Source organism: Mycteria americana, chromosome 3 (genome assembly GCF_035582795.1).
Source record: "Mycteria americana isolate JAX WOST 10 ecotype Jacksonville Zoo and Gardens chromosome 3, USCA_MyAme_1.0, whole genome shotgun sequence".
Classification (NCBI taxonomy): domain Eukaryota; kingdom Metazoa; phylum Chordata; class Aves; order Ciconiiformes; family Ciconiidae; genus Mycteria; species Mycteria americana.
Window position 1 is genome coordinate 53223773 of NC_134367.1, and position 20255 is coordinate 53244027.

The following is a 20255-nucleotide window of genomic DNA, read 5'->3' on the forward strand; positions in this document are numbered from 1 at the left end:
AAATCTGAGTGTATCTGCAGTGTGGTTCTTCAGTTGTTTCTCATGAACACCACAAAGCACGTCCTGTATCAACACACCACACTGGCACCACCTTCATGGAAACCTAATTAAGTAGTTTGGGTAATGTAACAGGAGTGTCAGCTTCTGGGCTAATTTACTTTTTGGACTACCAAACACATGTACTTTTTCATAAAGCTGTGTCTGGGTCATTCTATAACAAATAATAAAGCTGAGGAGGATCTTGGAAAGAGCCTGCATTGAGCAGGCATGAAGAACTCTGTGTCAGAGCAGGACATTCTCGTACAACTACTCTAAAGAATAAGGGCTGCAGAATTTTAAGCCAACAGAGTCCACTGTTACAGTTTTAAAACAAAGAACCCTCACCAAAGTTGTACTAACGTGCTCTGTAAAAAAAAAGTTCAAATTTTAGCAGATGTGATGTTGTTGAGCCTTCCTGGTTGCCAACACCCTGTGGCTCTCCAACATCTTTGATTATTTTATTGTTCCATACTGCATACAAGTTGTAGGAGTCAATGTTATTTCTCTTAACAATCGCTGGCTTTCCAAATGCCAATTGTCCTTTGACGTGCTCTGTTTTAAATAAGGGCTGAAGAGCAGTAACAAAGCTAAAGGCCTGCTGTAAAAAATACTGTAGCGTTCCATGGTACTGACAGCACACACGTAGTCAGGCATTTAGCTCTCCTTTTGTGGACTATTGCTGCAACACGCTGAAGGTGTTAGGGGCCGAGCTGTAAGGAAATGGAACTCCAGAGATTTCAGATCTGAGAGTTCTCTAATTGAAGACAGTGTCTTTATGCAAGACAGGCTAAGGAAAACTTGCGTTACCCAACAGTTACCATTCCTCCGTTTTTCCCAGCAATAATAAAAGCTGACGCAACATATAAGGTTGCCTTACAAAAGGCAAATATATTTAATAGTGTATATACAAATTAACTGTTCGATAATGCTATACAAGGCAGGAATATCTTTAAAGAAACCCTGAGCAAAAAGGAGGATGTAATTTTTATTTTACACTTATTGCAACATTATTTCTGGTATTTGTTTGCTATATCGACTAATAAAGGAATATGTTAAAAACAGATGTTAAAATAAAACTGGGCATTCTTTCCATTTACAGCTTATTTAAAAATCTAGAGAAAAGAGTTCTGCCCCATCAGCTTCAGAAATAGATGTTTAACATGGTAGAGAACAAGCCGAGCCTGAGTTACCCAAGACAACCAATTCCTTTAGCAGAAAGAGTGTCTTCTGTCATCAAAAAGAGCCATCTGGAAGAGCGCTGGCTCCCTGCCAAGAACAACCCTTTAACAACTGCTTGTCGTGCACTTAAAGTAATAACGTTCATAATGGCACAACCTGGAGTGTTGGTAAAGGTCCTATTGGAGGAGCAACGTATTCCTCCTCCCTCAGTAACCGCAAAAGGATGTTCTTCTTATTCTTTGGCCAGTTATAAATGTGAGTGTTCTGCAGCCAGGTAGGCACGTGTTCCTGAAAAACAAGAAAAGAAAAAGCGAAATCCCATAAGTCCTCCTGAATCTGTACCAGAACCTTGCAGATTCCATCAGAGCCTGCCAAGCAAGATTTCATTTTGTCTGTTCTAGGCACTTCCCGTAACAACAAGAAATTTTAATTTGGCTTCAGAATTGTATTTGGGTTCCTAAATAAATTAACTTGGTGTGATCTCACAGCTTGCCTGTCTCTCTTTCTTTTCTGCCATCATGTTGGCTAATTTCACCACGTTTCAAAGGGATTCTGATCTCAGTGACAGGCATCTACAGGCTTGTGAAAACAAACATTGAGAAGAGAAGGGAGACGTTTCAGTGCCCCTACCAGGGAAAGGCTGCCACCTTAGTAGCTGCTGACGGATCCACACAACGTATTCAACTCTGAGATGAGAACTGAGAGGGAAAGAGCAGGACCACAGGGGAGCATTTCTCAACCTGGTAGCCTTCTCCCTGCTCCCCTTGCACCTTCCTTCACCAAGCATGGTGTCTCCTGGCCACCTCCTAAGCAGGAGGCTGAGGCCAATGCTGAGCTCAAGGAGAGGCTAATGCATCTCCAGATTAGCAGGGTCAAACCTTCACCGCTCCCTGCAATCTGGGGAAGATGCAGCCTTTCAGAAGGGTTGGCTAATGGCCATTAACATAATGAGGATGGGACCACCATGGCCCTGGACAGTGACAGCGGGCTGCTGGAGAGGAGCCAGCTCAGACCTCATGTTCCCATGTCTCCACAGCCTTGGGAGGTTTCCATATGGACAGCCTGGATGTGTAGGGGTGAAGGGCTATATTCATACCACTAATTAAAAGAGGGTCAAAGACTGATCCTTGACCAAAACCAGCTCATGTCCACTGTGGAGATGGAGATTTCTTTTTGGAGAGGTGGTGTTGGAGACACCAGAACACAGCCAAAGTGAGACAGCAGATAAGCAACATGAGCAGTCAAGACATCCAGCACTTGCTCCCTGGACCTCTTATTTAGCAGGGCAGTATTTTCCTAAGGTGGCCCCTGTTAGGAACAGCACAGTCCCTGTCAAGCCAGTGGAGCTAGCTCCAAAAGGACAGAGCAAAAAGCTGCTGGCGTGCACCATGCCTCTGGCGTCTCACCAGGGGATGCCCTGGCACGAGCAGCACATGTCCTGCCTGCCAGCAACAACCTAGCTGCAGTCCAAATCTTTCATTCCCAAGCCTCATGCTTCTCAAATTGGCTGTCTTTTCCTTGGACTGTATGGCTATAGGAACCAGGCATCATCATTTCCACTGCTTAGGGAGTGATTTGTGTTAATTGGTGCGACCACTTTGTTAGATCTACAGGATTTAGGTATAAGAAGGAGGTAAGTGACCCAGGTGCCTACAGACCCATTAGTCCGACCTCACATGGGCTCTGAACAAGTGGCATGGTGAGTGGCAGAGGTATCTATCAAGCCTGGCTTCCTGCTTTCTCCAGTGGCCGACAAGGCATAGGCTTTGTTGAATAGCTTCCCAAGGTGGAGGTTTTAAAATGTTGCTCTTCCAGGTGGACACCCCACTGCCCAACAAGGGTAAGATCCCGCAGCATTCGCTTTGGTAGGAGCACGAATAAGATTTTTTGCCTCCACCTGCAAGCCTGTTTTTGCACAGGAATGGCTTTTAATCTTTGTGAACTTTACTCCTTTGACAAAGCTGTTTGAAATTGGCCAAGACATTCAAATGTTACCAGCAGAAAGAAAGATAACTATGTTTGCATGCACGTGCACACCCTTATTACCTAAAATTTGTTTCTTTACTAAATCTTGTTAAGAGCTGTAGAAGGAAATGTGATAAAATACAGCATGGGTTTACCAAATGAGCCCTCTCTCTGTCTGATAAAAGACTACGTTTTTTGGAGGAAGGAAATGCAGTAGACCTAGTCAGTCTGGACTTCAGCACAGCATGTGCTATAGGTCCACATGGGAAATCATTAGTTAATCTTGAAAAGATGGAAATTAGTGTGAGAAATGTATAGTAGGTAAGAAACCAGCAAGTGGGGATATAATGAGAGAGCCACTATACATCCAGAGACAGGCTCTGCACCTTTCTTCCAGAACTGCTCCTGCAGCCAATTTCATTTAATATCCTCCATAATGAACTCAGTGCAAAAAGCACCTGCACGCTAATCAACTCTGGCAATAATTTTAACTTGAGGGAGGTGTGTAGGGGTAAGGGGTAACTATAGCTGCTATTTTGGTCCAGAAGGAGAGCAGAGAAAGCGAGAACAGGGCTTTTCCTTGCCATGCAACACCGGCTGTCATTGTGGGTGGAAGCAATGAGAAAATGGTCACCACCCTTTTAATTTTTTTTATTCAGCTATGTATCTGTAAGCCAAGAGGAAATTCTCTCTCTACTATAGAGAGAGTACTTGATACCTTTGAGGATCAAACTGGTAGGAAGAGGGCAGAGTGTATTAGTGCAGAGGGCAGGGCTGTGCATTCAGGGCTGTGTTGGCGGAGCATGGTTTGAGCTCTCCTGGCTGCCCTGGCACCAACCCTGCTCACCTCACCCCTCTGGCTGCCTCTGCTCTGCCAGAGGGAGCCTCCAGCGTGGGGCAATCATGGCTTAATGCTTCAGTCATCAGGTGACCAGATCAGGAGCACACATTTCTGTGGACTGGCTCGATGCAAGCCTTGAACCAGCGAGACCCAGGTTTCCTTTAGCAGCTTATGATGGGAAGCTGGAAATGCCAGTGCCACCTTAACTGCGCGTTGTGCTTTTTACCCCTCATTATTTAATTTCCTAATGAACACTCTTTGGATCACATCGATCCCTTCCCGTTGGAGGTCGACTAACTTTCACATACCAGCAGTGCTTTATGATGTGCTTTGTATGAGATTAACTCATCTAATAGCCACGCCCCCAAACGAAACCTTCCAAACCTTGCTCCTCTGCTCTTTTCCACTGCCAGCTACAGTAGTACTTACATATGTAAAGGACAGTATAAAAAAGACAAAATGAAAGTAATTTGCCTGCTGACATCATCCAATTGTACATATAGGTGGTGTTTTTCAGGTACCTCACCTCCTCTGACTGCCCACAGACTTCACTACCGCAACTTGTTCAGGCTCTGGTGCTCTCTGTCCACCCATGATGTCCTCAGTTGTATTATCATTAACTAGTTAGATGAAGGTAGATGATGTACCAAAGAAATGTGTGAAGAAAAAGAGAAAAGCTTAACAGCAGTAGAAATGCTGATCTGCATAATTTAGATGAGAAAGGTACCTCTCGAAGAACTGAAGGGTGATGTGGACTACAGAGGATGGGCAGGAAGACTGCCTGGAGCCTGATGCTTTGATAAGAGCAGCTGAATAAACCAACCCTGGAAATTCCTTATAGATCACTGTCTGAGAAAGCCACTGCTATATGCTAAATAGTCTTTTGATTCAGCCAAAATTAACCTACATTTATTGTTCTTGTGTCTGCCTCAAGGTCCAAAGGCGGCTTTAGCGCCCACTGGGCCATTTCTCTCTGCAACCCTTGAGGTGCCAAGTGGCTGCAGGCTGTATGGTCTGGTTGCGTGGCAGGCACTCAAGGAGCCCCCAAAGTTAGGGGCAGTCCTGCCCTTTTTCCCCCAGATCAAGCTGCAAAGACTGACTGAAAATGCTGATGGGTTCACTGCCTTTGGTCTGCCCAATTCCCACCAGTGCTGTCTCCCAGCTTTTCACACTTAAGGCAAGTACCAGCCTGAGATCATTCAGGAAGGCAGCTGAATGACATGAAATACCAGAGGTACCGTTCATTCCAAAGGACCTCACATTTTTTACAAACCCAGGGACATGTTTTCAAATTTCAGAGCTTCTATTAAGTCAGTGCCTAAATCAAGAACTTGATCACACTCAAATCCACAAGTGCTGTGGGACTTCACAGCCCTACAATCATTGGTAACATTGTTTAAATCTGCACTTACGTTCCAAAATTTGGGCACTCAAATAAATATGAAGAATCTTTCCACACTTTTCCAAAATGCAGCTGTACCTAGGGGTAACATGACAGCTACCCAACAGTGCACACAGCATTTAGCGACAAAAAGTGAACACGAATCCAATATATCCATTCTAAGTTTGGGGAAGAATGCGATTTCTCAACTATAACTGAAGCTGTTTATACTTTTCCGACCTTGTTGGAAAAAATCCAAGAGATTCTCTCAGAGTGAGGAAGAAGGGTACGGGAACCTCTTGCATTACTTATTTCTTATTCTCAAATGAATCTGCAAAACTAATAAGGAGGGCAGATGAAATTGCAAGTCCTAAAAAACCTTATAGTTTGCCTTTGATGGGCCCATCAAAGTTCAAGCAATGGCCTAGTACTTTAATATTTATTATCCTCTTTATTTTTATATTCTCAACCCACCCTCTTCCAGATCCTCACTTCACATGAGTCATAAATCTCTCCCATCTCACTCAACAGCATTACATCTGGATAAAATTATAAAAGGGTTAATATAAAAAGCATGCTTGCTGGATAGATTGTCTCTCTCCATTTAAATTCTTTCAGTGCTCAAGACAATTTAAGTTTTAGTTATACATTCATCATCAGAAATACATTTATGCACTGATTTATATTTTGGATGAAATGTTTTTTATTTGTATGTACATAAAACTATAAACTTTTCATTTAAATGTAGCTTTAGAATATTACTAGTGGGATATTAAGAACCAAGAAATTGAGGGTTTGGGTTTTAAGATTTCATCTGGTGCATTGTGATCAAAATAATATGTACTTAATCATGCGACAAGTATATGTGCATGTATGTATGTTACCTTTTTGGCATTTGGGAAAAGCACAGGGATGAATCTGAAGTTCATACTTCCTTGTTGTATAAACTCAATCTGCATCTAGAATAGAACAAATTGCCAGATTTATTGTAATGACACATTAATTTTTCTTCACAAGCATCTGAATCCTATGCGTAAAAGCATTTGTTGCTTACTTAAACTGCTCTTCTGTTAAGTGATTTGATCTATTGCTGGTGGACTCGGTATCATTTTGTTTGGCCACTTAATCTGATTCTTCATTACTACAGAAAGGATACAGGAAAGATCTGTCAACGTTTCTTGAGCATTTAGTTCTGTGGTGTGAAATAATTGTGGGTTTAGCTGCAGTTGCAATCCCATGAAATCCATCTAGAACCGACAAAGCTCGCCTTGACCAAGGCCCCTGTTCAATCTCCAACAGGGTCACAGATTTCAGCTGGAGGCCAGCTCCATGTCCAAGCTAGGACCCAGCCCGTTCCCCATCTCCCAGCTCCATGTCTGAGCTGGGACCCAGCCTGTCCCCTGTGTCCCTGGACACAGGTATCCCAGGGGTGATAAGGACAGCAAAGTACTGCTGAGAGCTCATCTGTTGGTGACAGCTTCTGAGAAGTTTGACCACAGGATCAAACTCGGGAATCAGATGGGTTATAGGGTGAGAAAGACAGCAAACTGCGAACTGAGGGAGAAAGGATGAGTTTCACAGCTCTGTGGGCTCTTCTGGGCTAAATGTCAGTCCTGTGACAGACTGCAGAGACGGGTGTCTGTGTCCCCCACTGGTCCTCTGCCACCCTGCACCCTCAGGAGCACCCCCTTTGCAGCTCTGGCCTTTGCTTTGCAATTCCACCTTTCATCCAGCTTTACTGCTGCCTGAAAAAAGACCTCAGTTACAGGACGGCCAAAGTGATAAGGGCTGGTTTACAGGGAGGAAGGTCAGGTAGTGTTAGATAAGATTGTGCTCAGGGCTATATGACAGGGCAACAAGGGCTCGAGAAGGTGAGGGAGGGAAAAAACCCATAGCACAATAAAGAATATGGAAGAATAAGATGAGCATGTTTAATAGGATTTTTCTTCCTTGAACCTCTTAGCAGATGTTAATGAGCATACGGAGCTGATGAGAGGGAGGATTAATGAATTCCAAAGGGGGGTGTTTAACTATGGGGATTAGGGAAAACAAAGCAAAGAACCTGCCATTTGGAGACAGATTTGTCTTTTGAGAAGAAGAGACAGAGTCTTTGTAAAACAGCAAATGCATGTCCTTGCTTACCATCCTGTGGATGTATTTAGTATGTAAGCCGTGTTCATCCCTGTCCAGCTGGGATTCAGCCCCTTCCACATCCTGTTTGTATTTTGGACTGATTGCTATGATTATCATCACTGTCTTCTGTTAGGGAGAAAAGCACTTTTATGAAATTGGGAAGCGCAGCGTGTTTGGTAGAGGCAGATCGGAAATCTGCCAGTTTGTGTTTTAAGTGATCTTTATGTTCTTGGCAAACACGAGAGGATCTCATTCATTCTGGCAGGAAATACAGGAGAACTCGTACAGTCGTTCTCCTCATTATTTCTCGAGATCTCATCATATAGAAAATCTAAATGTCAAGAGATACATTAGCAGCTACCAGTTTACAGTTGGAATCCCTGTAATAAAAAGCTACTTTTTATCAGTGTAGCATGTCTATATACATACACAGAAAAGTTTTATCTTCAAATTCAGACATAAATGTTTTCCAACAGCTTATGTAAAAGTGCATCTATTTAACCATCTATGGCTTTTTATACAGAAAGCCATAAAGGCAGTTGTCTGTGGAGGCTACATCTAGGGCTCTCAGCAACAGAAACAGCAACTTTTCTTGTTGATCTCCTTAGCGGCAAGGTGTGCAGAGTGGTGGGCTGTTGCAGATGGCCTGGGCAGGTTTAGGGGTACCTAGCAGCTCTGTCCCACCTTGCCACAGTGGGCTGAAGGCAATGCTCCTCGCCTTGCTGGGACAGCCCAGATCCTGCCTGTGACCTGTTTAATCCCAGGCCCCCACTGAGCTCAGGTTTCCATAGAGGGGCCATCCTTCATATCTGGGAAATGTCTTTCCTCCTTAATGGTGGGCCAGTGAAGAGGCTCAGCAGATGAAAGCCTCCTTACTTTGTGTTTACCTAGGGCCTGTCTTTTATCCCTGCCACATCAGGCTGTGTAAGGCTTCCACGTCTGTGGCTCATACTCAGCCTGGCACCTAATTAACTCTTTCCTTCTGTGCAATATCAAGGGAATTTGCCCCACCACAGGGTCAAATACGGTAAGGAGCCATTATCCCGTACACTGACTTAACATACTCCAGAATTACATTTGTGCCTGACATGCATGTAAGCACTTACAGATGTTGAGGGTTTGCAGAGACATGCCCAGCTGCACACATCCCCCTGCTTGTGTCCAAGCAGTCCCTTCTTCCTCACACATGTAAAGGTTCTGAAGTTAGAAACTGCCTCTACAGTTAATGGAGGAAAATGGACATTTCTGGGGCAGGCAGGCAGAGAAGGATCCTCATGTGGAAAGGGGGAATTGCTCTCTGCCCGTACTGGTCTCTCCTACTGACTGTGCAGGAGTCCCAAGGGAGATCTGCCAGTTTGTATTTTAAGTGATAATGATGTTCTTGGCAAAAGCAAATTCACCCTGGCTTCTAGTTCCAGTACCTCCATTATGCACGCTGAGTCCAAGCCCAATTTGTCCTGATGAAAGCCCCAAAAGGCGTGACTGCATTGCCACAGCAGAGGCCCCAAGCTGGCTCTGCATGCAGTAGTACCATGTCTGCGTGGTAGCGCACTGGAGCTACGCTGTCCTGCCTGCCACCTTTAGGAAACCTGTGTAGTGCTGTCTCAGATGGTTGAGCTTCCTTGCTCAGGCGGGGGAGAGCCCACCACTTTGTCATCCTGATCCTGAGCCATGGTGATCTGCCCAGAGTGAGTCAGAGGCCCAGTGGCTACCCAGCAAGGCACAAATCAAAGGAAGCCACCCCATGATGGCATGTGTTGAGCGACAGAATTGCCAGTTTGTGTCCAGCTGTACTGGTATAATGGGACTGCTTGGCTTGATCCTAAAGGAGATGTGCACTCACTGCTCAGCTGAACTTCAGAGGAAGTTGTTGCTGTGGGCAACTGCACTGGCAGCAATATGAATCTCTATTTTACTGCTTAGATATAGACAAAGTGATGAGAGCAACTCTATCATTCGACTAACAGAATACCAATTTCCAGTTTACATATAGGATGGTTTATCCAAAAGAACCCTTCAGTGTTTTACATAGGAACATAAAAGCTACAGGTGAGAAGCAGGATGAACATTAGCCACTACTATGCAGACTGGGATGAAATACAGCTATCATTTTAACCAAGCATAGTCAAAACCCACTATTTAAAAATGAGATGGAGGAACAACTTGTCCAACGGCAGCTTCAGGCTGAATGTAACAGCCAGCATTGGAATTTGGCAGGAATGCCAGGATTAGCACTTCATTTCTTAAAGAAAGAGCTTTGGGACCATAAGATGCAAAGTGAGTACGATTTGCCTATGCTCTTGCTGCAAGGCCTCTGCCATTTCTGTAAGGGCAGGGAAGACAATAGTAGAGTCTTGCATTTTGATTCTGCTCCTGTTGCTATTAGAATAATTCAACCATTTTCCTCAGGTCACCTCTGCTGTGAACAAGGTTAAATTGCCTTTACATACATCACCTAGGTAGCGCTCCATCCACTTAATGATGTCAATACCTCGTACCGTGTCCTCAAATATATCAATCTGCAAGAGAATGAGAGTCTGTGGTGAGCATCCTTTCGCCTGTCCTACCCATTTGGTGGCACTGAAAAGGTGCCTGATCTTTTCCCTAGTTTCTAACAGGCATGCTTAACTCCCTTAGGAAAGAAACATCACACACACACACACACGTGCACATGCACAACTTCTCCCCTTTCCCTGCAGTCCAGAGTTGAGCTGGATGGGCACCCCAGGCAGGTGGAGGGGGGGCTGCTGCAGGCACACCACTGGGCTCCCGCTCAGCCGGCCATCTGACCGGCTGCCCTGCCCTGCCAGCTCCCAGCTATTTTTGCTCATCAGGACAAGAAACAACCATTGATGGTGAATGTTAGATATTCAGTGTTTGCAAACTGGCTTTTTTGCCTCTAAACGCCTCAAGAAGGTGGATGGCTGCCCACCTTCTCTATCTGTATAGCTACAAATGTCCACTATTTTCTGGCTGCAAGGGTATATACTGAGTGTCAAGTTTTAGCTTCATATTGAACTAAATTTTCAGAGTGTGTGGTGGAAGTCAGACAGGTCACTGATACTGGATGCAGTGACACAGACTTCAGCAACAGCAGAGAGGTGGAGGACTTCATAGGACTGAATATGACCAACACTGCTCACTTCCCTGCACTCTCAGTAAGCCCAGAAAGTGGCAATCAATGATCGTGACCAATGGAGTAAGTATTAAGTTCTCCAAGTTTTTGACAGAAGAGTCATGCTCTGCTCTCAAGTCTTTCTTTTTCCCTTTTTGAAAGTAGAGAACATAGTTGTTTCCCTGCTTTGGAGTCATTTTGCTGCATAAATTATTCTGCAACATGCTCCAAAAATTGCCTGTCCAGCAAAGGTGCTATTAATGAGCCTTCTACTCTGTACCTCTATGGTGCCCAAAGCTTTCTTATGAATTGGTCATAGTACAGAACTGCTGGAGAGAAGTATAATTGCAGTCTCTGGAAAAAAATCTTTGATTCATGAAAATAAATAAGTGTGTGCAAAGCCCCCCACTGAGTTTCATTCAGCTTAATGATAGCCACTTGCTTAAATGCTTTCCTGAACTGAAGCCAAAGAGTGAAGGTTAAGGGGTCAGATAGCATATGTACTTGAAATAAGAAAATATGAATCAAGATTTTGATGAACACCGAATCCTAGAGCCTCTGTCGATCGTTCCCTTAGAGAGGGCCATTATGATGAAGCAAACTCATGAGAAGTTAAGTGAAAATCTGGATGGCTTATGGGATTAGACAGTAGGACACAGATTTTTTCAGGCCAGTGATTTCAGAATCAACTTTAAAAGTATAACAAAGCAAATGAAACCGTGAGATGGGCTGTTTCATTAAGCTGTGTGAAATACACTGATTTTAGATCATTTTTTAGCAGAAAGGTATTCACATCTGAAGAACCAAAAATGTAATAGCATTGCAGAAAAAAAGCTGGGATGGGATGAACATGAAAATTGACCTTTTTTAATATTGATATTACAGATCAAATATGAGACAATGTTAATGGAATAGCTCACAAAACCTCATACTATTGCCCATCTGGTATCTGGTGTCACTAAATGGAATTTTCCAGGGTCATTATTAAAACACATTTTAAAGCATAAAATTCAGTTAAAATATGTGCAAACAAAAGGGCAAATCATTTAAGTTACAACTTTTAAAGCCAAGGCTAGTTCATTCTATTTGTATCTTCTTTGACCTACAAAATGAGACGATAAACAGAAAAAGCATTTACATAGACAGTGTATCACCTCTGCTTTTTTAAAAAAAAGTCTCTTTTCTCCCCTGGTTGAAAGTCATTTTCTCCGGAAGGAATACTTACAGCAGTCTGAAATCCATTTACAAGCAGGAAGTTCACAAATTTCATAACCTCCACCGCTGTGTCCACCGAATAGGTTATAAAGACCTTGCCTAGGAGAGAAAGTCTGTATGAATATGCGATGCATTAAAATACACCATTTGGAGGGTGAGACTTTCACAGCCTTCCTTTTTCACCACACTGCAGGTTCTGCCCACCTACATCTCTTCAGAGTATTTACAAAATGGATGCGGGATAGCGCAGTGGCTTGGTGTTGAGCTCAACCCCCACCCAGAAACCTTGGGCTAGATTTAAGCTCCTACTGCCTTGCTGCTGGCAAGCACCCCTGTGGAAGCTGGAGAGGGTAACCTCACTCTGCTGCTCACCCTGCCCTGCTGCCAGAGCTGCTTCTTCCACAGCCCTTTGGCATATGTGAGGTTGGGCCCTCACCGAGAGCTCGTGCCACCTGCACCGGCTGCAGCCACCTTTCTGCCAAACCTCATTGATCTGACTGAGAGCCAGAGGAAGCCCTTACCACGCTGTACTGCCTCACCTTATATCAGCATTAACCTCCTGTGCGGGCAGGATGGATGGCTGATGACAGCAATGTCTTCAGCTGCCCTTGCCATCATGGAAGGAGTTTTCTTACTAATTAAAGAATCATGGATTTGCTGGTCAGGGTAAACCAGCTGGCTAATCTAATCCAGCTGTGCATGTATCACAAATGACACAATTTTATCCAGTAATTCCTGTATCTAGGACACACGAACTGACAAAGTAGGGTTTATCCAAGAGTGGTATCCAGTGTCATAACTCACTCCTACAGGCCAGAGAGATACAACTCTCTGGATTTGAAAGGTGATGCATAAAATGAAGAATAAAGAAAAACAAAGGACAGACGTGGAGGGTTCTTAGCAATGGTATCTCTCACTTGCTAGCCAGCACAGCATTAAGAAGGAAGCCAGTTTTCTGAAACGTGACTTTCCTGTAAGAGTTGAAGGGTGAGAGCATTTCAGGGGCTGGCAGCAGGGGAAGCACCTCAGCCAGCGCCTGTGCCACCCTCAGCCCTCACTGTGGGCTCCTGGCCCAAAGTCCTCTCCACTCACCAGGTCAAGGAGAAACTGAGGTCAAGGCTCAACATTTTTGTCTGGTTTGGGACAGGCAGAAACACTTTATCCCTAGGGCTTTGTTTGTTATTAGTCTTTTACTGTAAGCTTCAGTGCCTCCTGCCTCAAAGGGACATCCTGTTTAGCAAGAAGTCATGAAAACAATCTAAATGGTATTTGGTTTTTGTAAACAAAATAACAAGCAATTAATGACAATTATGTTTTCAGGATTCAAGGGGATAATTCCATCCCACCAAACACGAATGCTCACACCCTACAGATGTGATGACACTCAGTATTTTCTTTTCTTGTTGTCTTTGTGTCTTAATAGTGTTCCCTCTGCCTTCTCTCCCCCGGAGCTTTCCCACCTAAAGCTGTCAGGCTGCACTGTAAAATCTTGCACAGAACAAATTTGCTAACCACTTACGCAACTCCTCCGGCAAATTGCTGGTTCTCAGCGTTCCCTTGGCTGCAGGGTTACTGAGAGGCCTTGGGACGGCAGCTGGAGATGGAAAATTATCAGAAGGACAACAGCATGCTTCATCCGGGCCACATGCCTTGGGGGGAAGCTGACCATTAGGTAGCTGGTTGTATAGCTGGTTTCTACAAAGAAAAGCAAGTGAGGATTTTAAAAATAGTTCTTTTTCAGGTAAAATTCAGATTATTTTTCTTTTAGTAACACACTAAGAACTTTATCTGCATATTAGCTAGGAAAAGTTCTTGTGGAAATGCTTGGCTCGGCATTTCTATTTAGTTATTACAGCATCTTTTGAACAGATACTTTGGTGACAGTCTACCACAAGACACAGTTCATTGCAGAAGCAACATTAGCCACAGGAAGTAAATGCACCTCGTAGCTGAAAGCTGTTCAGTTTGCAATTAGCAGAAGCAAAGGCCGTTTTTGAGCGAGAAATAATGCCGTGCTGTGGATGTTGTTGTGCACGTATGGGAGCAGAGTGGCACTTGGGTAACCTCTTCCCATTATCTAAAGGGTGCTTCATGCCACCTCAGGTGCTCTCAGGATGTCCTGTCCAGCACAGGAGGCACAGCGCAAGGTGGGGATTGGGAAAAGTGGGGGTACAGGGCACTCCAGCTCCAGCTCTGGCACAGCTTGGAGGATCTCCAGTTTTGGACAAGACTCAAGAGTTTTGCTAAAGGGAACAAATCAATTTCTTGACCAGCAACAGCAGACCGATGAGGATTTCTCATGGTTGGTATCTGCACTCCAGATCTGCAATAACCTTGCCTAATGTCTTCTCCACTGTAACAAACAGAGAGAAAGGGACGATTTTAGGAAGCTTAGCAGTTCTTGTCCTACTACACTTTGGTTTTACGGTTTAAGTCAATAGGAAGGGGAACCTATACAGATTTTTACATAAGGTGTGCTTTGAATCTGCTGGGCTGAATCTGTTGGACGAGTGTTAGGTTTCTCTGAGAGCTCTTCCCCACAGAGCAGTGATGTTTAGTCAATCAAGCCCACTCTCTTTTTTTTCTTTGCCTTCCTTAAATGAATGATGACAGGCTGGTCACAGCATGTTTTCTGTTGTCACATTAAGATTTGGTTTATTCATTTCGGTACAGATGTTTTCTGTTACAAAATACTCTATAGGCAAATATTACCAACATATAACTGCCGTTGCTGGAATCAGCGTGCAAACACCAGCCACGCAGCCACAGGACAGACCCTGCGTATTCTGGATTTCTTTTAGCAGAAGGAAATACCAAGAAAAGCAACACGTCCCTCATCAACAGCCACAAAAAACGCCTCTGTGGCTAATTTACAGATCTTCCCAAAACTTCACCTTATCTAACAAATGTGCCAAAACTCAGGACTCCGTTTTTAAATTTTACTACTACAAAGGATACCCACTATTCCTCAGTATTTTTACATTTTCATACAAATTCTTCAGTGCAATTATCTCTGCTGCAGGTACTGCCTTATCTTGCTGTCACTTTTCTGTCACAGCCCCTAACTTTTCACAGGCCAGAGCAGTGCGGTATTTCAGTTGCCTGACCTCTTTTGTCCCCCTGTTCTCCCAGTTTTCTGCCAAGACCATGTCACGTAAGTGGACATTTTCAAACACAGATGCCTATAAGTTTAGCACCTCTAAAAGTATTGCGGCACTTAAATAAAAACAGTCTGATTTCAGATGTCCTCAATGCCTGAAGTTTCAATTTGTCTTCAGGTAGCTAAGTCTGGAGAAAGCCCTGCATGGATAGTATTTCCCATCTGTTAACGACATACTTATAAGGAGGGAGATATAAGGCCTGGTAAATTAAAATTTGAAAACCAGTCAAAAAGCCCTGGATGAAAAGTGCTAGACATGTGGTGTTTTATTACTACAGGAAAAATCATAGAAAAGGCTGCAAACTGCAATGTAGAGATATATCAGCGATGGACGAGGTTTTCTCCCTTTTTCTCTGCACTACTGAAGAGATAAGAAGGAAATCACTGGAAGCCAATCATTGAGGTGTCCCAGGCTGGTACAGCGTAAAGCTGAAGACCACAGTGAGCCGCCGAATTGACCTTTGCTCTCTAGCAGGAGAGCTCTAAGGTTTCAACTGAGATATTTTTCGTCCCCTCATCCCTTTAACCTTCAAGCATTTATCTTCCTTAAGGCGTGCATTTCAGGGTGCGCTGTAACAACATATCGGGTATCCGGCTTTGAAGTTCTCTAGGGTAAGGTCAGGCCCCTGCTGGGTGTAAAACAGCAATAAAGAAAACTACCCAGCATCTCACACGTACCCCTACAGCCTGGGCACGCTAACATTACAAGGTTTCAGAATTATTGGCTGAAAGCCCACAAAATCAGATCAGAGGAGCTTCCACTACGCACAACCCACCCCGCCGAGGCGTACTTACGGGAATCGAGGAGGACCAGGGGAGGAGCATGTCCTCTGGGGTGGTCGGTCTCCGGTGCCCTTGGGAGCACGAAGGTTTGAGTAATTTGGGATGACTTGCTGGGCCGGGCGGATAACTCTCATGCAAGGTGCAGGAACAGGAGGAAGCGGTTGCGACGTATGTGCAAAATGTTGGTAAGGAGCTCTGCCATCTGGGAGGGTGAGAAAATAAAGGCAGCAACTATCATTTCAGCCAATGCATTTTTGCCTCAGTTTGTGTTTATTCCTTTCCAGGCACGTCCTCCTTCATGTCTAGGGCAACTGAGCAGTTTGGAGGCATTTGCAGGTTATCTCAGTCTGAAAGAACCTAGATTAAGGAACGTTTCACAGTCTGAAGTTTCCTTTTTCCCATTCACACACAACAGGGTTCAGATCCCCGCCCTGGGTTGGGCTGTTGGGACAACTGACAGTTAAACATTCAGGGCTGCTTTGTCCCTGCACTTACCATGCCTCAGTGGTTTTTGTTGGTTGGTTTTTTGTTTTTTGTTTTTTTAAATTTCTTTTTGGCAATAACTTGCGAAAATGAATCATCCCAATGTTCTCATGAAAGCAGATGCAAAATCCTGGAACAAATCAGTTTGCAACACTAAGGCGAAACAGACTGTGATTATTGTAAATGAAAAGAGAAAAAAATAATCTCTTGGTTTGTTACTTCACCCTGTATGAATTTTCTGCCTAAGTGACCTTCTAAGGCCTTGCTGCTGCTCCTGTTGCCATCCAGGAGGCTGCAGGGGAAGCCCAAAGTGACAACTTTGCTCATGTAATTCTGAAAAATCTTACTGTTGTTGGCTGCGCACACATAATGCTGTTTAATAACTAACGTACAGTGGAACTGTTGGCATAAACTGAAAGAGAAAGCAATGTAAGCTGTTTGTTTCCCAAACGAGGAAAACTATTTTTGGGTTTTTTTTCAGTCTTTCTGCTTGCAGTTTTCGTTAGGCAGCAGCTCTGCGCACTTTCAAGCTGCTGTGCGCAGATCAAAGTCCAGCCTGGCAGGGCTTATTAGCGCTGCATGATTATGGTGTTATGAGCTGGCTCTGAAAGCTGCAGTACTCAAACACTCTTTTTTTTTCCCTCGAGATTGTTTTTTCAAATCCTTTTAGCTATTTTGGGGTCATGCTTTCCTTTTCCTAGCAGCCATGAGGACTAAAATTTTTTTTAAAGGGGGAGGAAAAAAAGGAAAGAAAACAAAGCTTTGATGAAATAGTCCAATTGAAGGAGCCAATACTTCAAAAAAAACCCAACCAACCCCACAATTGCAAAGAGATTCTTGATGAAATTGAGTCGGCAACATCGTATTTGTTGACATTGTTTTAGGAGATTTTCCTGCTCCCCCTCTTAACTATTTGCAACAGGACAGGGTGAAAGAGGCTGGGAGAACAAAATTGAAAGTAAATATGGTCTTCTCATGGGTTCCTCGTGACCAGCTCTAGGGAAGGTGGCAGGGCTTTGGGAGATTCAGTTTCGTTTACAGGTTTTCAGGCCAATGTTTCCCCAGCTTCCTTTGGATGTACCTGATGCTGCAGTATTTTAATGGCTGCAACCACTGCCATTCAGAAGCACAGCATGGCCAAGCGTGCATGCCCACACAAACCAACAGCTCTTATATATAAATATCTGAAATAATGCTCCCTGGGCACATGGCATTGCTACGAGGATTTCTTTGACTTCAGAAACAGTTTTGCTGTTGTATCTCAAATAGCAGGTGTCCAGAGCCAGCTTAGAGCCTACGGGCACAATCCAGGCTATTGCTATTCCCCGGGAGAGGCGTGTTGCAACACACAAACTGCAGAGCTTTGTTGTGGGTTGCCACTGCCCAACAATTATCTGAAACGCAAGGAGCTGTCAGGGGGTGATTTACGCTGTACCGGGCATGTGAGAAACAGGAGTACAGTTGCCAGCTTCTTGGTCCTGACCAAATCTGCTCCAGTCATCTGAGTTGATTTTATTCTTTTTGCCCTCTGGATATGGTTGAAATGGTAGTGATTTTTCTAAAGAAAGCCTTTCAGAGTTTCTGCTTTAAAACAAAATGGCCTCATTCAGTAAATGTCCTATTTCTCAGGATGCCCACGTGTGGAGGAGGTAAATGGAGGTAAATAGTGAGGGGTGTTGTGCAACCAGCTCTTTGTCTGCCTAAAGCTGAACTGAAAGGAGAAGGTACGAAAAGAAAACCAGAAGATGTTTTGCAAATGTTCAGCTGTAGACATTCATGAAAGTCCATCTGTAGCCCCCTTCCCCTTTACAAAGTCCCAAGATCAGAGGTGAAAACTGAGGCTCTGATACCCTCTCTCTTTCATATACCTAATTATAGCACATTGCTGGAATGACAAAACTCCTTAAACAGATGTAATATAAATGCTATGGAGTCAACAGAAGGTTAAAAAAAAAAGGGGTTATTAGAACAGGCCTACAGCTTTTTATTACAAAGCCAGCCCAAAACGGGTTGGGGTCTCATGAGTCTCATGTAATATAAATTATATTAAAACAATTATATTGCTGTTGAATGTTCAAAGCTCACTTTGTAACAGATAAAAATCTCAGAGACTGAAAAGGAATACTAATTAATAGCAGGCTGTAAACTGCATCGTAGTCTCCAAGAGCCAAAACACTCATATTGACAAAGTCACATCAGCGTTCAGTGATACAATCACCAGCAGCTGAGAGGGCTCCATTTTAAGTAATGAGCTTTCATTTCAGCTGACAACAGAAAAAAATGAGGATGATGGATGTCACGCTCTTTTCACATAGAAGTAAAACACATGGGTGAGTTTGGTCATAATGCTGGGAGATACTATTTACAGAGATCAAGGGTAACCTCCCATCCTGATTCTGGCAGGAAATTCTCAACTTTGGGGATCCAAGCGGGAGCAAGGAAATCTATGAAAACAACAGGAATTAAGTCGGTATAGGAGGCTGCTGAATGCCTGATGCAAGGAGGAAGGAAATGACTAGAATATGAAATAACAGCAGGGAGAAGGCTGTGTATGCTCAGCATGACTGACAAAGGCTAGTTTTTTAGGCAAAATCATTAGCCTTCATTTGATGAATAACTGTGAGCTCTTTAACTTTTTATCTGGCTCAGAGGTTCTGCATCAGAGAGTCCGGCTGCATAACCCGAAAATCTGGAAATATAAAAGGGACTGCAAATAGATGTTTAAAAAGGTTAATAATTGCATGCCATGCATTGCCATTAAGTACAGTAGGAAAACACCAGCTTGGTGAACGATGGCTGTGATAGACCTGGAAAACCTCCCGTGGGGTGAGCGGTACTACTCACATGGGCCCTGGGAATGCTGCTCTGCCAGGCAGCGGTGCCCAAAGCAGCCATGGGCTTGTGAGGAGGCGTTGGGATGGGGCAAGTGCTGACACATAGGGCACTGCTGATGCTCAGGTCCAAAAAACTCTCTGGAGATCAGTGGTCCTGGGAGGTCCTGGGGGTTCAGCACAGACACCAGTGGTAAGGGGGGCTCCAGGTGCCTGATGCCCATGACATCTCGTGACTGGGAGCTGTACCCTGTGTCCACGGTCCCCTGCTCTGCTGGGGGTCTGTTCGCTGAGGGTTGCCATGACCGTGAACTCCCTTGGCTGCTCTCCTCCAGCGAGTCCTCGGGAGTGTCAGACAAGTTCTGCTCTGATTTACTGGAGTTGTGCCCAGTGTCAGCTGAAAGCTGTGATCTTGGCTGCATGCCTGGTTTGTCCATAGCTACAAGATGCATCTTGCAGGCAACTACTCCAGCTGTTGATTCACCAGGGGAACAGAAGCGTCCATCTCCATCAGGATCAGTGTATTTTGACCACAAGCTGCTGCGCGGCTCCACGGACGGCGCTGACTGATGACGTGCTGGTGCTCCGCAGAGGCATGACGGGTCGGCCGCAGGCTGAGGCGTTTGAGTGACACATGGTCTCTGGGGCTCCTCATCCTCCATATCCTCTCCAGAAGGCTGCAAAGCCTTTTCCAAGACATGTTCAGGAAATGGGGACCATGGCATGGATTCATCCACTTCGACTGGTATGCTTCGACCCACAAAAGTGCCTGAAAAAGTGAGAGAAGAAACACGGTAGATGGACAGCCATACAGACAAATGCCTGTTGTCAGTCATCACTCAATGACTGTGAGCTGGAATACTGAAGAGCAATATATATTCTTTATATTTTTATGTTTTTTAAAAAGACAGGCAGAAAACAGCAAGAAAGGTCTGGCTGAATTTTGGCAAAGCAAGAAAGTAGAAGGTTAGCTGGAGTGTGGCTAGCAGAGAGTCATAATTTGGACTAACCTGACACAGAGGCCATTTCCAAGTTTTGTAGTCGCACCAGAAACAAGAGTCAGCTGCCTTACTGCACGGCCAGGATTTTCCAGCAAACTGGAAAACAAGAGAAAGGACTCTTGTGGACAT

General features: G+C 44.3%; 1 protein-coding gene across 1 annotated transcript; it reads right to left on the reverse strand.

Moving 5' to 3' along the window:
• Positions 1-887: 887 nt before the first annotated feature.
• Positions 888-20255, reverse strand: TRAF3IP2 (TRAF3 interacting protein 2). The gene is given in 10 exon segments (XM_075498572.1): positions 888-1506; positions 6290-6364; positions 7548-7664; positions 9989-10057; positions 11879-11967; positions 13388-13563; positions 15824-16013; positions 19139-19894; positions 20136-20178; positions 20181-20255. Coding segments are annotated over 10 exon segments (1737 nt in total). The 3' UTR covers positions 888-1359.